General features: G+C 40.2%; 1 protein-coding gene across 1 annotated transcript; it reads right to left on the bottom strand.

The window, feature by feature from the left end:
* Positions 1 to 212: 212 nt before the first annotated feature.
* LOC121858505 (vicilin-like seed storage protein At2g18540) lies at positions 213 to 15,937 on the bottom strand. The gene is made up of 5 exons (XM_042354955.1): positions 15,828 to 15,937; positions 15,226 to 15,427; positions 7,479 to 7,603; positions 1,002 to 1,125; positions 213 to 671 (listed from the first exon to the last, which is right to left on the bottom strand). The coding sequence occupies exons 2-5, from the start codon at positions 15,409 to 15,411 to the stop codon at positions 345 to 347; spliced, it is 762 nt and encodes a 253-aa protein (XP_042210889.1). The 5' UTR covers positions 15,412 to 15,427; positions 15,828 to 15,937; the 3' UTR covers positions 213 to 344.
* Positions 15,938 to 16,177: the final 240 nt, after the last annotated feature.

Raw genomic sequence — 16,177 nt, 5'->3', positions numbered from 1 at the left:
ATCATGTTGAAGGAGACTAACAGTATGATATGTTTATGCTGCTGGCAACTCAACCTCAGTGGAAAGGCAAGACAGTGCTAATTACCACAATTATCAGTGCATTAGAAACTTAGTTTCACTTATGTTGCTGGAAAGACATCAAACAATAGCAGATAATCCAAGATGAAAATGTAAATAAATTAATTAATCTAGAACTTGAGTCTACATCATGCAAACTTTAATTGCCATTGTTTGCACTTTCAACCTGCCTTACTATGGAACAAAAATACCGAGGGAGGTTGTACAATATAACTACTGCAATGTGTCTGATACAACAATCTATAAGTATGTAACCATTACATATTCTATTCATAAAATCCCAAACAATAGAAAAAAATTAATATCCAAATTTTAAACTTACTCATAGCCCAGGGAGGAATTTTCCTCTTAGGAGCACTGTCCTCATCAGTTGAGTCATCACTCTCAATATCATTTATATCATAATTATTAATATTTTTCTTATATTTCTTGGAGTTTGGTGTAATGTCATAACTATCTTTGTTTTTCCCAGTAGAACTTGACTGAGACGGTCCAGTAGTTTTGGAAAATGTGGTATTAAGACCATTTTCCTTGTTATCACTTAAAGTGAATGTATGATTTAGTCCAGTTTCCTTGTTATCAGCTAGTGCAATCTGTAGGAAAATTACAGTGTGAGATATATAATCATAAGATGAATAAAAGCATTACAACATAATAATCAACAAAATACAATAGAGAATGCTGACAAACTAACCTGAGCACTGAAGCTACAGGTTCATGTGGAAAGTGGACATGAAGATGTTACTAAGGAGCTAAGAAATAATAAATTTGAGAAAAGGATTAGAGGAATACTGATGGAATACAGGCATAATAACACATTAAACAGAACTGAGCAAAAGATGATGTTATCTAAAGGAAGTTCTGCATTAATTACCAATTGTTAAATAATGCAGCAAAAGGAAAATAAGTACTTTAGTTTTTACCTTTTTAACTGCTGAGCTTGTCAATTTAGCTTGTTGTAACTCAGCAATGCGCTGTGCTTCAAGCAATTTAAGGTATTCTAACTCCTTTTTCTCACGGGCGATGCGTTCTACCTCAGCAATTTTTCTACAAAAGAAAATTTTTCTGATATACTACAGTTTCTTCAATAACTAATAAAGCAGAATAAATTAATCATGACTTCACTGGTGCAATTAAAAACAAAAACATCAATGGAATTTTTTTTTTTAGATTTTTTTACGTGGGTTAATTAACCTACCTGTCATATTAAATATATTAGTGTACCCCACTTAACGGGGTCAATTGAACCCAGAGGGTCCCGCGTTAAGTGAAAACCGCGTTAAGTGAATAACAGAACATATGGGATTAATTCCAATAGAACCCAGCCCGACCCCCAAACTCCACTTTTTGACGACAAATAACTATGTTGTAGTAAAAATAACATCTTAATTTTATGATGGTACATGCACACAATTAATACTTAAGAGAAATACAGTCGCCAAGTTAATGTCCATTCAAATAATGGACTCAACTCCCTCCCCCTCTCACACTACAGTACACAGCCAGCTAACAGATGGTCGGTCGGTCCCTCCCTCCCCCCCCCACCCCCCACCAACCGTCCCAAGGAGATGTGTGGGATAACCTCAAACTAAAGTTAGGAAAATATAATTGACATTGCTGGATTCCTTGTAAGACCAGGAATATTTTGAATATAAATGTCATATATTTTTCACAAAAGATAACATACTTACTCAGATTAAACATTTTATCTAAAAATTGTATGTTTAATGCAAAAAATATGTTGTTTATATTCAAAATGATCACCAAATTATAAGAATTCCAGCAATGTAAATTATATTCTGGCCGGATAATTTGTATGAATTTTATGAGCTAAAACAAATATCTACAGTTAATAAAAAAAAAAATATATTCTTCAACACTATCTGTCAATCAAAGTACCCCACCTTGCCTCCCCCCCTCTTCCAACCACGCGGTCAGTCCCAACCCTCCCCCACCCCCCACCAATCCTCCATTCAGTATTAAATAATACCTCAGATTAAAGTTAGGATAATATAATTGACATTGCTGGATTCCTTGTAAGACCAGGAATATTTTGAATATAAATGTCATATATTTTGGACAAAAGATAACATACTTACTCAGATTAAACATTTTATCTAAAATTGTATGTTTAATGCAAAAAATATGTTGTTTATATTCAAAATGATCACCAAATTATAAGAATTCCAGCAATGTAAATTATATTCTGACCGGGTAATTTGTATGAATTTTATGAGCTAAAACAAATATCTTCAGTTAAAAAAAAATAATTCTTCACCGGGTAACAGATGGTCGGTCGGTTGGTCCCTCCCTCCCCCCCACCAACTGTCCCAAGGAGATGTGTGGGATAACCACTAAATTTTAATAAATAATACCTCAAACTGAAGTTAGGATAATATAATTGACATTGCTGGATTCCTTGTAAGACCAGGAATATTTTGAATATAAATGTCATATTTTTTGGACAAAAGATAACATACTTACTCAGATTAAACATTTTATCTAAAAATTGTATGTTTAATGCAAAAAATATGTTGTTTATATTCAAAATGATCACCAAATTATAAGAATTCCAGCAATGTAAACTATATTCTGGCTGGGTAATTTGTATGAATTTTATGAGCTAAAACAGGCAGTCAGGCAGGGTGGCGGGTGGGGGGTGGTGCGAATCTAAAAATAGCTCTCGAGCCGGACACTCACCGCGTTGCTGTGGAAAAATCCGCGTTAAGTGAAAGTTCAGCTTTGGCAAGGCACCGCGTATATGCGAAAACGCGTTAAGTGAAAGCGCGTTAAGCGGGGTAATACTGTATATATATATATATATATATATATATATATATATATATATATATATATATATATATATATATATATATATATATATATATATATATATATATATATATATATACACACAGTAGAAGTCCAAAAATGCGGACTGCTTGAGGATTGAGTCGGTCCGGATTCTCGGATTTTCCGGATTCTCAGGCAGTACTTTTAAAATTCAAATTTAAGGAGGAATAAAGAAGAGGTGAACAGGTACATTTTGATAGTTTATTCATTAGCAAATATAGCATGCTTCATTTATCAAAACGAGCAGTTTTAATGAAAAAGCTGTGAATTCTAGAATTTTATTCTTTGCCTTTTTTATATCATAAATTGTAGACTTTACAATGTTGTATGTTTCCATTAGAACAGTATTGCTCACACCACGTTCTATTTTAATTATTTAAAGTTTGTCACCCAATTTCAACGTGTTCTTCTTTCTCTTCACACAACGGAGTTTATCTACTTCAGGAGCCATTATTATGGGCTCTGTAAATGGAAAGAGTAGGACTCAAAATTACATACGTTGTCACAGTTTGATTGCTCGTTTTAAAGTGGCGATCGCTTGTTGTCGCTGTGCAGCTGTGGCGCTCACGCATGCGCACATACACACAAAAGCCAGCTAAAAAAAAAAAAAAAAAAAGTTTGAGTTTTCGAAAAGTCCGGATTCTCGGGTGGTCCGGATTTCTGGCATCCGGATTTTTGGACTTTTACTGTATATTAATAGTTTTTTTTATTATTCTTAAGAGGAAATACTGAGTGTTTAACTTAGTGTGGATGTACGTACAACCACCTCAAAAAGCCTGTCTCTCCTTCCAAACGAATCAGAATCGAAACTAAACAAATAATTTAGCACCAGCTGTGATGAGATCATGCGCTACATCTACCACCGAGTATTGATTATAATGTCCCTTACATGAAGATGTTATACACATTCCCTCTAAAATTTTGTTCTGATTGTAATAGACCAAAAATATTGAGAGAGAGAGAGAGGGAGAAAATTACACTTTCTTTTTCATTGGTGTTGTTACCCTGAACCTATCTCTCTCTCTCCAGGCAAAGATGGCATGTTATTGACGTTTTCAAGGACAAAGGGCATAATTAAAATTATTCCCTTGATCATTATGACACAGAAATTTCAACATATTTTACATAGGCATCAATAATATGTTAATACCCCGGTCATTGCAAATGATGTGTCCCTAAAATTCATTGCGAATATCAGGATAATTTCTCCCATAAGAATTAATATAATTATATAATTGGTGGAGGTGTAATGTATTAAAATAAGTACAATACCATAATACAATACAAAACAACACTGCAGAAACACATTTTATTAGCCAAGCATCTTTAGCCTGCAAAAAGGTCACATTATTATACATCCATGGTATCCCTCCCAACCCCCTGGTCGGGGATAATCATATTTTTCTTTTATGGCCCAAACACCCCAAAATGACACTTGAAAATCTGCCTCGTTTAAAGGTGCTGCGAGACATTTAAATCCAGGGCTGGTGCAGTATTCCCAAACCTCTACTCGCTTCCAGTGCTGTCACAGTACTACTGGTTTGTCTTGCAGCCACATATATACATAATGATCACACACACACACACTGTAGGAGGGAGGGAGGTAGGTAGGTAGGTAGGTAGGGAGGGAGGGAGGGAGGTAGGGAGGGAGGGAGCAATGTAGGTGGAAGGCATGTGAGAGAGGGAACAGGGTGGGATGGAGGTAGCAGTATGGGAGGGAGGGAGGGAGCTAGTGTAGGAGGGAGGAAGGGGTGTGGGTGGATGTAACTATACAGTGGGACGGACTGGTAGGGGTAGGTGAAATGGAGGGAGTACTGGACGTTCCTGGAGATGAAGAGGACACCAACCCTCTCTCCTCTACTTGCTGTTTATCAGTGTTGTTTTCCTCTTGTTCAAACACATAGTCTTAGTCACTATCATTATCATCACGTTCAATATCCCTATCAATGCATGCCTCTGTCAATCTATACTCATCTTCACCCCTACCAAATAATTTAGAGTATGTCTCAACCTGATTGAGTGACCGGTTACGTTCACATGCCATGGCTATCGAGAGACTACTGTGTAGTCCCAGGGCCTTGACTGTGAGGAGAGATGGGAGGGTGGGGCCCCCTGGGGAGAGATGGGAGGGGGGGGGAACATTTACACAAACAGATTATGGTAGCTAGACTCAATTTCAAAGGTGCGGGAAAAGCAGATTTGGAAAACGTTCTAATACGTGACTGACCAGAGATAATAATATCGGTGATCACGTAATTGAACGTTAATGACCAGTTATGGGTTAAAATAAGCATAGAATATTGATTCACCATGGGTGTAAAAAATTCACTTACTGTAAAGACACACCGACACAAATGTTGTTAATAATTACTAAACTTTGTGATTGTGTGTATAAAATGTGTGAATGAGTAGGAGGCATTACGAAAAAAAATTTGACACAGTATCGACACTACCACACAACGCAACAGATCAAAGCAGACAGAGAGAACTCTTTCGCATGGCCTGGTGTATGAATACACAGCAAAAACAATTAACTATGCAGCCTGCTCACATAGCTTGAGCCACCAAGCACCAGAGATGACACACACCTCCAGCATGTTCCTTATTTTGCTCCTGAAAAGTTAAATATCATCATACATAGAAAACAAAACTCCATTATGAAAACACATATGGCCTCCACCCAAAAAATCCCACCAAGCACATTATATATGCAATAATGCACAGCCACACATTAATCCTTTATCATGCCTAAAATAAACCAAATTAAATGACAGTAACCAGCAGAAATATTCCATTAAATTGGAAATGAAGAGAGATGCAGGCATAATTAACGACCATTAAAGAGGAACAAAATTTACAGCATAATCAGCCGAGTCTTGGGGTCAGAAGTCCATAGCTGGTAACAGCATCGTACCTGGCATCTCTGCCAAGCACTACTTCTGACAGAGGAATACAGTATGAGTGCAGCAGCTAGTTAGCTTGTGCAGTTTGAAACAAATTTACTGTAGCATATTGTAATTATTTCTTTCAATTTTCTAATTCGCTTTGCGGATAAGCAAGGTATGCTTTGCGAATACAGATACTGAACTAAGTATAGAATATGCCTGTTAAAATATAAATTGCGAATAAGTGGGGTCATGATTAACGTTTCAATTGAAAAGTGCAATAAAAGCCATTATGCTTGAGATAAGACATACAAATATTATAAAGCACATACGACCCAAATGATATCTTATTGTCCACCACCAGCAAAACTTCGCCCAGCAGCGGGGAATGTATGGAACAGCTTCACTCCCTGTTTTTACTTAAAATTTGAATTATCTCTCTAATTTTATGAATTTACACACCCTCACAGATGAGTCACAGACATGAGGGCTCGGAGCAGTATAGTCACCTCTCACTTTACACGGATTTAATTAGCATGTTCTTAAAATAACACTAGCATTAAGTTAACACCTATTTTTAAATAACACAGTTTTCAAAAGAGTCCCATTGCGCCAGGCAGCATAGTTCTACATCTCATTGCTTTCCTACTTTACAAAAAAGGAAAGAGTAACAATCACCTTAACCTCAGCCATCAACATATGGTAACTCGAAAGCTCCCACTTCTCCCCATTCACCTGCTCTGTCATCTGATTCAAATGACTAACTCCCCCAGTAACCCCCACCTCTCCTCCACCACTAGTTCCTGCATGCCATCTCAGCCATCATTCAATGTTTACGTTCGCACAAATTTTCATTTAAAATCTATTTTCTTACTACTGTATTATTAGATTTGCTTCTATTATTGTATTATTATTGTTAATATATTTTTGTAAAAAAAACATACTGAAGGAAATAGATCCACAAATTAAAGTTTTTAGGGAGCGCTTCCCCTAACCCCCGCCATTTCCTTTATTTATGGGATAATTAGGTTTGATTTACACGGTCATTCTCAAGAACGTAACTACCATATAAATTGAGAGATGGCTGTACACAGCTTGTTCCAAAATGAGCAATCCTCAGTGAAGTGAGAGGTGCACCAGGCGAGCAAAACTGAGGTACTTGGATGTGCATTAATAAAAGCAACCAGTGGAGTTATGGTCTCCAGTTTGTGCAGTGGGCAATGAATAAAATGTACGGTACCATGAAACCACCAAAATGGTACCTTACCAGCTGTGTTTCCTATGGAAGAAAGTGCTTACAAGATAAGCACAAAAACTGTAATTGAAAACACACTTGCTTGACACCAGATAGGGTTATTGCACTACAATGGTATTAAATAAGGTGATATTCCCCAGAAATAACTTGGTATTCAGAAATTTTCCCACACAGAGTACCTGTGGAGATCCATCAATTAAAAGGTGCCACTGTAGAAGTAGCTGTCTAACATAGCAGGGCTCTCATTTGATAGACAGTCTTCATTGCAACAGAGCCTGTTATAGCCATAAATCATGTGGTGGGGAATGGGGGAAAATGAAAATTCTCCCAATAATGGACAGAGCTTGTATGGATTAGTTTGGTACAGTATTGGCAGGGTTTACTGTAATTTTATTTAATACACTTACCGTTTCCTTTCTTCCTCTTGACGACGGCGTTGCTCTGCCAGATATAATAGTTTTTCCTCCTCATTTTGCTTTTCTTCTTCCTTTAATTTCCTTGACTCCTCTTCCTGTTTCCTTCGTTCTTCTTCCTGGTTTCATAAATTAGAAATGGAGTCACAATCATTTTAAAGAAAAAATACACAGAAAGATGAAGTGTATGTAACCTGACTTTTAATATACTGTAAACCCTCGATAACTCGGAATTTTATACAACTCGGCATGGATATGTTCTCGGAATGGTTTCTTTTTTTTTACGGGGATTAGCCCACCCGGGCACAGGTCACTTGACCCACATCAGGGCCTGGGGGGGCAAAGATATAATAATAATAATAATAATAATAATAATAATAATAATAATAATAATAATAATAATAATAATAATAATAATAATAATAATAATAATAATAATAATAATACAGGGGGGTAATAATAATAACACTGGTCTACAAAAAAATATTTTTTTTTTCTGGCATGAAACCTTTTAACTGTTTTTTACTAACTTTAAGGTGCTGAATCCAAATCTGATCTCAGATTTGCTCCATCACGTAACGTGCCAGAATTTACTGAGCTACCAGAGATTGAGGATATAGACCGGAATTCACCTGTTTCTACTGATGAAGATGAAGAGACTGATCTTTTCAAGCCATCTGGTGAAGATTGTGAAAAGCCAACGTTGTTTACTCAGTCAGAATTGAATGATCTGGTCAGAGATCTAAATTTGCCAAAACAGTCTGCTGAATTGTTAGCTTCCAGGCTTCAAGAGAAACGACTCTTAAAACCTGGCACGAGTGTCTCCTTTTATCGCAACAGAGAAGAGCAACTGCGGAAGTACTTTCATTCATATGACCAGCTTGTTTTTTGTAATGATGTAGAAGGACTTCTTCTCTCCATGGGACTACCAGCATATGATAGTAAGGATTGGAGACTTTTTATTGACAATTCTAAAAGGAGCTTGAAATGTGTTCTTCTTCATAACGGAAACAAGTACAGTTTTACCCCGCCTAACGCGGTTTCACTTAGCGCGTTTTCGCATATACGCGGTGCCCTGCCAAAGCTGAACTTTCACTTAACACGGATTTTTTCCACATATACGCGGTGAGTGTCCAGCTCGAGATGCTATTTTTACATTTTGCCCACGCGCCACGCGCCACCCGCCCGCCCGCCTGCCTGCCTCTCCCTCCTCCTCCCTCCGCTTGGGCAAGCGGCGCGGTAAGGTTGCGCAGTGTGTGTCTTTGTTGCGTTATCACTGACGTCATATGACGTCTCGGACTGTGATTGGCCATGCAGCCCTACCCCCCTCTGCTGCTAGCTGTAATTGGCTTAAAGTATTATGACGTGACTACCCCGGGGAGGGAGGGAGGGAGGAGAGACGACGCTTGACCTAGCCGCGGCAGTTTCATCCCTCAAGGCCACCCCGGGTTAACGCGCATCCATTGTTCCGTAAAATGGCTTCCGCCGGACCACCACCGCCCCCAGAGAGAGACCTTTCCTTACCTGGACCCAGCGGCACTAAGCCAAAGAAGACACGACGTTCATTAAGCTACGAGGTGAAGTACCAAATTGTTCAAGATTTGGAGAAAGGAAGACGGCAAGTTGATCTCGCGCGCCAGCATGGCGTCAACGAATCTACGATTCGTACAATCAAGAAGGATGCAGCCAAGATCAAAGAGCACATGAAAATCACAAAGTCTGCAGGTGCTTCATCTATCAGGTATTGCCAGAACAGGGTGCTGGCAAAAGTGGAAAATTTGCTGGTGAGTTATTTGGTGCGTCAGGCGCGACGCAACATGGCGGTGGACACGCGCTCAGTGCAGGAGTACGCACGTGAGCTATACGCAGCAGTGACACGTAAACTGGGAATTGCAGAGCCCAAACCCTTCAATGCTTCCTCTGGTTGGCTGCATAGGTTTAAGAAGAGGAACAAGATCACCAACATCAACATTGGTGGTGAGGAAGCGAGTGCTGACCGTGCGGCGGCTAGAGATTTTCCTCCGTTTTTACGTGAGATTATGGAGGAAGGACAGTACAGTGACGACCAGGTGTTTAACATGGACGAATCTGGTCTTTTCTGGAAAAAGTTGTCCAGTCTGCCAGCAAGGTAAGGGGCCGGAAGATGCAGAAGGAACGCATCACCGTCCTGTTTACCTATGTACCTAAACCAAAGGTCGGTGATTCACAGTTCGCAGCGCACACTAAAAGAAGGGACATGAACAAGCTTAATGTCCACTGGCTAACCGCACGTAAGGCGTGGATGTCCTCTTCTCTGTCCCTCTTCTGGTTTGACAACTGTTTTGTTCCTGACGTGAAGAAATTCTGCGAGCAACAGAATGTTTCATTCAATATTTTGTTGCTCCTTGACAACGCACCTGGACACTCGCCCCTACTTATGGATCGTCACCCCAACGTAAAAGTGGTCTTCCTTCCTCCCAACACTACGTCATTAATCCAGCCCATGGACCAGGAGTTGATCTGCAATGTGAAAGCTGCGTACTCTGCAAAGAAGTTCAAGCTCCTGAACGACTCTACCAACACCAAGGATGAGTTGCGTAAGCTGGGTGACACCGACAGCGAGAGCAAAAGCGACGAGGACAAGGAACAAGAGGCGGGACTCAAGAACTTCTCGTCAAACAATTTTGGAAGAAGTTTAACGTTAAACGTGGTAGAGGACAATAAAAAGTGAAAGTTTTTATTTTTAGATGGCCATTTGTCCAATACTGCGTACCCATGAAAAAAGAACACAGGCGAAATCCTGGGTCATTTGGACAATATTTAGAGGTGGCTCAAGCCATTTGAAGTTAACACTACTGAAATTATTATTGATTTTTTCTAATTTCTTTATTTATGAACCGATTACTATGAAACTTTGCAGGTATATGTAGAATGCAAATTCAAACTAAAGTTGTTCCTAACATTTTTTCTAAAAATGAGTAATGAGTATTTTGGCTGGTGCAGCTATTGGCAATGCAGAGGGGAGGGAGAGGCGGGTGTCAGTCGGGGTAGGGGGAAGAGGTTGTGTGCCAGTGTCTGACTGGTACAGTAGCATCAGTTGTGTGTGAGACGTGACGCTGGAAGAGTGGAAAATATCAGAGAATGTTTCAGCACTCAGTTTTGACACAACAGCTTCAAACACTGGGCACTTGTCGGGGGCATGTGTCATTCTGGAGCAGAAACTCGGCCGCCGTCTTCTGCATCTCGCGTGTCGTCACCACATCCTTGAGCTTGTTGCCGAGAAAGCGTATGTGGAATGCATGGGGCCTTCCTCTGGACCAGATATTACTCTCTTCTCTCGCTTCAAGCATAAGTGGAAGGACATCAGTCAAGATGACTACAGCCCTCTCTCAGACCTCCCTCCAAGTTTGTACGAGAAACGAGATGACCTCATCTGTTGCTGGAAACATCATCTGGGCAAGAAGCAGCAGCCACGTGATGATTACCGTGAGGTACTGGAGCTAGCAATCAGGTGTCTCGATGGAGCTCTACCCAAGTTTAATCTCCGACGGCCCGGAGCACTTCACCGAGCACGGTGGATGGCTAAGCCCATTTATGTCATGAAGATCCTGATTTTTGCTAATCAGTTTAAACTAACTGCTCGTGAGACATTAGGCTTGAAACGATTCACATTCTTTGTGCTAGAGGTGTATGTCAGTGCATGGTTCACGGCCTCCGTTCCATCCTCCGCTCCTGCTAATGATTTGCGGCTCCTCCAAGACCTGTCAGAGTACCACGACGTCAAAATATCAAGAACATGTCTCACAGTCTTCGGTCGTCACCTGTGGTACCTCAGTGAAGGCTTGGTGGGTCTTGCACTCTTCGATCCACAAGTTAATGCAACAATGAAGACAAACATAGTTCGGGCAATCGTTGAGAGGAAGGCGACCGAGGATTCACCAAAACGTGCTGCTCTTCCTGCCACATCTTCCCTTCCCACAAAGCAGCTCTCAGACTTTGCTTCTAGAGGATCAAACTTTCTATTTGAAAGTCTCAAAATGAAGACTTCTTTTTTGTCCAAGGAACCTGACACATGGTCTGATGATGAAGACTTCAAAACTGGCGTCGCAGTTGTGGGTGGTCTCAGAGTCATCAACGACACTGCAGAGAGAGGGATTGCCTTGATACAGGCATTCAACAGCAAGATCACAAAGAGTGAAGACCAGCGTCAACATCTGCTGCAGGTTGTTGAAGAGCAGAGGCGGTCACAACCAAGGACATCAAAACAGGACCTTACAAGCAAAAAGCGAAAACAATGAATGGGTTGTCCACACCTCTCCCACCCATTGATGTAAGCGTGTTCACTGCAGTTTCATTTTAAAAAGGAATTAATCATTTATATGTACAGTGTACACATAAACTTGCTCAATATGTAAATTTTAAAATAAACCGGCATATTATGAATATTCGTATTTTTTGCCAAAAGGATAAAACTTCAATTGACTTGAGCTACCTCTAAATATTGTCCAAATGACCCAGGATTTCGCCTGTGTTCTTTTTTCATGGGTACGCAGTATTGGACCAATGGCCATTCCATTTAATCAATTTTAGAAATTCACCCCTATGCACTATTGTCACCCCACGGTAGACTTCTTGGTGGAGGCATGGGATCTGCTGACTATTGCTACGATTCGTCACGCATGGAGACATGTGTTGCATGGCATACCAGGTGAGAGGAGGAGTGAACCTGTGACTGGTGAGGTTCAGACTGTTGCAGTAGCAGTGGACCTTGCCAGAGAAGCTGCGCTCAATATTACAGCTGAAGGCTTCTCCGAGACCACCAACGAAGACATCCTGGAGGTGATCAAAGATCCTGAAGTGACTGCCGACGAGATGTTGGAAGAAGAACCCGCCAGTGAAGAGGAGGAAGAAGGTGCGTCATTCTCCGAAGAACCTAGTTTAAGTCATAATGATATTAAGTGTGTCATAGAGTTTACAGAAAAAATTAAGTCCGTCCTTTCCCGCGACAATGACGATGAACGCTATGACGTCTTCCATACCCGACTGGTGCAGGCTATGGAGCCGTACATCAAGGTGTATCACGACAACATCAACACCAGCCGTCAGCAAAGCATAACAGATTTCTTCGCCCGCAACCCACCACAGCCAGCCCAAGCCAGTGATAGTGAAAGTGAAGTTGACTTTGAGGGATTTGTCAGGGAAGCCCTGACAACTGTAAGTGACAGTGATGTTGATTCACCTAGTAATGGTGATTCACCTAGTAATGGTGATTCACCTGAGGGCCAGTAATCTGCCCTCTGCCTCGGAACCAGCCTCCATCCCCGTATGCCGACCCATCTCTTCTACTACCGTAAGTGTTCCGCAAAATTTTTCGTTTTTTAACCTATTCTTTATTTTTCCTATGTTAACCTTTATCTTTCCTAACCTAACCTCTTCTATATTACTTGTTTTTTCATGCCATCATAAAGTTAAGATAGAATTTTTACTACAACATAGTTATTTGTCGTCAAAAAGTGGAGTTTGGGGGTCGGGCTGGGTTCTATTGGAATTAATCCCATATGTTCTGTTGTTCACTTAACGCGGATTTCACTTAGCGCGGGACCCTCTGGGTTCTTTTGACCGCGTTAAGTGGGGTACAACTGTATGGTTCAATTCCAATCGGACATTCTGTACAAATTAAAGAAGAGTATGAAAACATTAAGACTGTTCTAGAGAGGTTGCAATACCAGGCTCATGAATGGTTAATTTGTGTGGACTTGAAAATGGTAAACTTTCTATTGGGCCAGCAAGGAGGGTACACAAAATACCCCTGTTTTCTGTGCTACTGGGACAGCAGGGCTACAGCAGACCATTGGGTGAAAAAGAATTGGCCACCAAGACATAGTTTGATGCCTGGTGACAAGAATATCATTAACGATCCTCTGGTTGACAGGAAAAACATTGTCCTTCCTCCTCTGCACATAAAACTTGGGATCATGAAGCAATTCGTCAAGGCTCTTGATCATAGTGGAGAGTGTTTCAGATATATATGCTCAACCTTTCCAAGTCTTAGCGACGAGAAGAAAAAGGCAGGGATTTTTGATGGACCTCAAATAAGAACACTACTCAGAGATCCACACTTCCTTGCAACAATGACTGAGGCACAGGCAAGAACTTGGAATGCTTTCTCTAATGTGGTGCGGAACTTCTTAGGGAACAAGAAAGCGGACAACTATCAAGAAATTGTGGAAGAGCTGCTCTTGAGTTTACAAGCACTTGGATGCAGAATGAGTATCAAGGTTCACTACTTACACAGTCACTTGGACGAGTTTCCAGAAAATCTGGGAGAAGTGAGCGAGGAGCAAGGGGAGCGCTTTCATCAAGACATTAAAGTAATGGAAGAACGTTACCAAGGTCGATGGGACTCGAACATGATGGCGGACTACTGCTGGAGTTTGATGAGAGACATTCCAGAAGCTGTACATAAGAGATCGGCCAAAAAGAGGAAGTTTATGTAACTGTAACTTGATCTTAATACTTGCACTATTTCTACCGCACATTAATTGTTTTTTTTCACCCTTCAATGTTACATTTAAATATTATATGTGCATTAACTTTCCAATTTGATATTAAAAATTTTTGGTTATAGAAAAATACAAATTATAATGCTGAAAAAATTTATGTATACATGTTTAAACCGTCAATTTTGATCCAAAAGTTTACGTTTCCCAGCAAAAGTGCAATATGGTATATCTCAAAAACCTGATGTGATAGACAAAAACCAGTCATATTTGGATTCTACACCCCAAATTTACTTAAAATCCGTTTAAAAACCTTGTGCCAGAAAAATTGCGTTGACCGGTGTAATTAATTAAAATTAATAAAAATTTTAATAAACAAAATAACAGTAATAATAATAAATAACCGTAAATAGTAAAAAAAAAAAATCAAGAGTGAGAAACGACATACATTATGTATATTGTGTTGTCAACAGCAAAAATCTCGGCATATCTGGTAGCCTGTGTCACCTACCATACCTCTGTGTCACCTACCATGCCTGTGTCTCACCTACCATGCCTGTGTGTCACCTACCATACCTCTGTGTCACCTACCATGCCTGTGTGTCACCTACCATACCTCTGTGTCACCTACCATGCCTGTGTGTCACCTACCATGCCTGTGTGTCACCTACCATACCTCTGTGTCACCTACCATGCCTGTGTGTCACCTACCATGCCTGTGTGTCACCTACCATGCCTGTGTGTCACCTACCATGCCTGTGTGTCACCTACCATGCCTGTGTGTCACCTACCATACCTCTGTGTCACCTACCATGAATCTGTGTTACCTACCACACCTGTGTCACCTACCATGCCTGTGTCACCTACCATGCCTGTGTCACCTACCATGCCTGTGTCACCTACCATGCCTGTCACCTACCATGCCTGTGTCACCTACCATGCCTGTGTCACCTACCATACCTCTGTGTCACCTACCATACCTCTGTGTCACCTACAATGATGCTCCATTCTTCGCCTGCAGTGCTGGTAAGTGTTACTTTTTGTATATTTAGTAATTACCTGTACACACACACATATGGGTCGATGATTTTTGTATGAAGGGGGAAAGGCCTCGATAAGTCAGAATCTGGTATACCTCAGCAAGGCCAGAGCCCAGATGTGCTGATTTATCGAGGGTTTACTGTATAGTAAATATATACGAGAGTTTTAAATTCAACGCAACTATGAATAATTTAATTTCCAAGGTTACTGCTTAAACCTACCTGTTCTTTAATCTTCTTAACTCTAGCCTCTTCTGCACGTCTCTTAGCAAGAAGTTGCTGCTTTCTGTGCTGCTGCTGCTGTTCTCTTAGTCGCTCCTCTCTGTTCTTTCTATCTCTGTCTTGTTGTTTCTTTGCTTCTATAGCCTTACGCTCTCTTTCTTCACGAGCTTCCTGTACCCGCTTCATCCTTTCCTCGTTGCGTCTGTTATAAAATAATAATTGAATAAAATTAATGACAATTCATACAAGATTCATTAAACCACCCAACACCTTGTTCTCCCATTTACCTGATACTTTTGATAATAAAAATAAAATACTGCTACAGTTATTATCTTATTCATTAAAAGACTTAGAACAAAATACACTAAAATATAATGGCTGTTAGCATAAGAATTATATATTTCTAATGTTGCAGTTGCTGCTGCACTGTTGCCATGTCTTGAATCTATTTTCAGTAACATCGGTGTATGACGAACAGTGCTATAGTGAATTACTTTTCAGGTTTTAAACAACTGCCGTCAGTCCTTAGCCCTCTCATTAACCAGGGTGTTCCTGTATATAATAAATACTGTATGCAAAACCTTTTGTATCTTGTGTCTTACCGAGGATGACGAGGTAAGCATCAGCCGACTTCTTGAGAAAGTTTTTGGTGTATCACGAGAGCTACCATGGGTACTGCTGCTGCTGCTGAGTAAAATCTTCTTTGGTCGAATAACCTACTACCATGGGTACTGCTGCTGCTGCTGAGTAAAATCTTCTTTGGTCGAATAACCTACATAGGAAAAAAATATATCAATTATAAAATTTAGTAAAGGCATCATTCAGAACAAAGGAAAGTGTATATTGTATATAGAGTATACCATATGCAGTATGTAATACTACTGCACATTTCCCCAGCTGCAAACAAGGTGTCACTCAAATCAAGGACATATCCACTTACTGCTACAATTCC

The sequence above is a fragment of the Homarus americanus genome, unplaced genomic scaffold (assembly GCF_018991925.1).
Source record: "Homarus americanus isolate GMGI-L3 unplaced genomic scaffold, GMGI_Hamer_2.0 scaffold57423, whole genome shotgun sequence".
Taxonomy (NCBI): Eukaryota; Metazoa; Arthropoda; class Malacostraca; order Decapoda; family Nephropidae; genus Homarus; species Homarus americanus.
The sequence above is the reverse complement of the archived record's forward strand: the minus strand, read 5'-3'. Positions and strand labels throughout refer to the sequence as shown.

What these genes read in the sequence shown, in the direction of transcription:
- LOC121858505 (XM_042354955.1), bottom strand. Translation starts at nt 15,411, where the DNA reads ATGAAGCGGGTACAGGAAGCTCGTGAAGAAAGAGAGCGTAAGGCTATA. An exon ending in TTAAGAAGATTAAAGAACAG is followed by an intron (nt 7,604 to 15,225) that starts GTAGGTTTAAGC and finishes TTATGAAACCAG; the next exon opens with GAAGAAGAACGAAGGAAACA. An exon ending in CAAGAGGAAGAAAGGAAACG is followed by an intron (nt 1,126 to 7,478) that starts GTAAGTGTATTA and finishes TTTCTTTTGTAG; the next exon opens with AAAAATTGCTGAGGTAGAAC.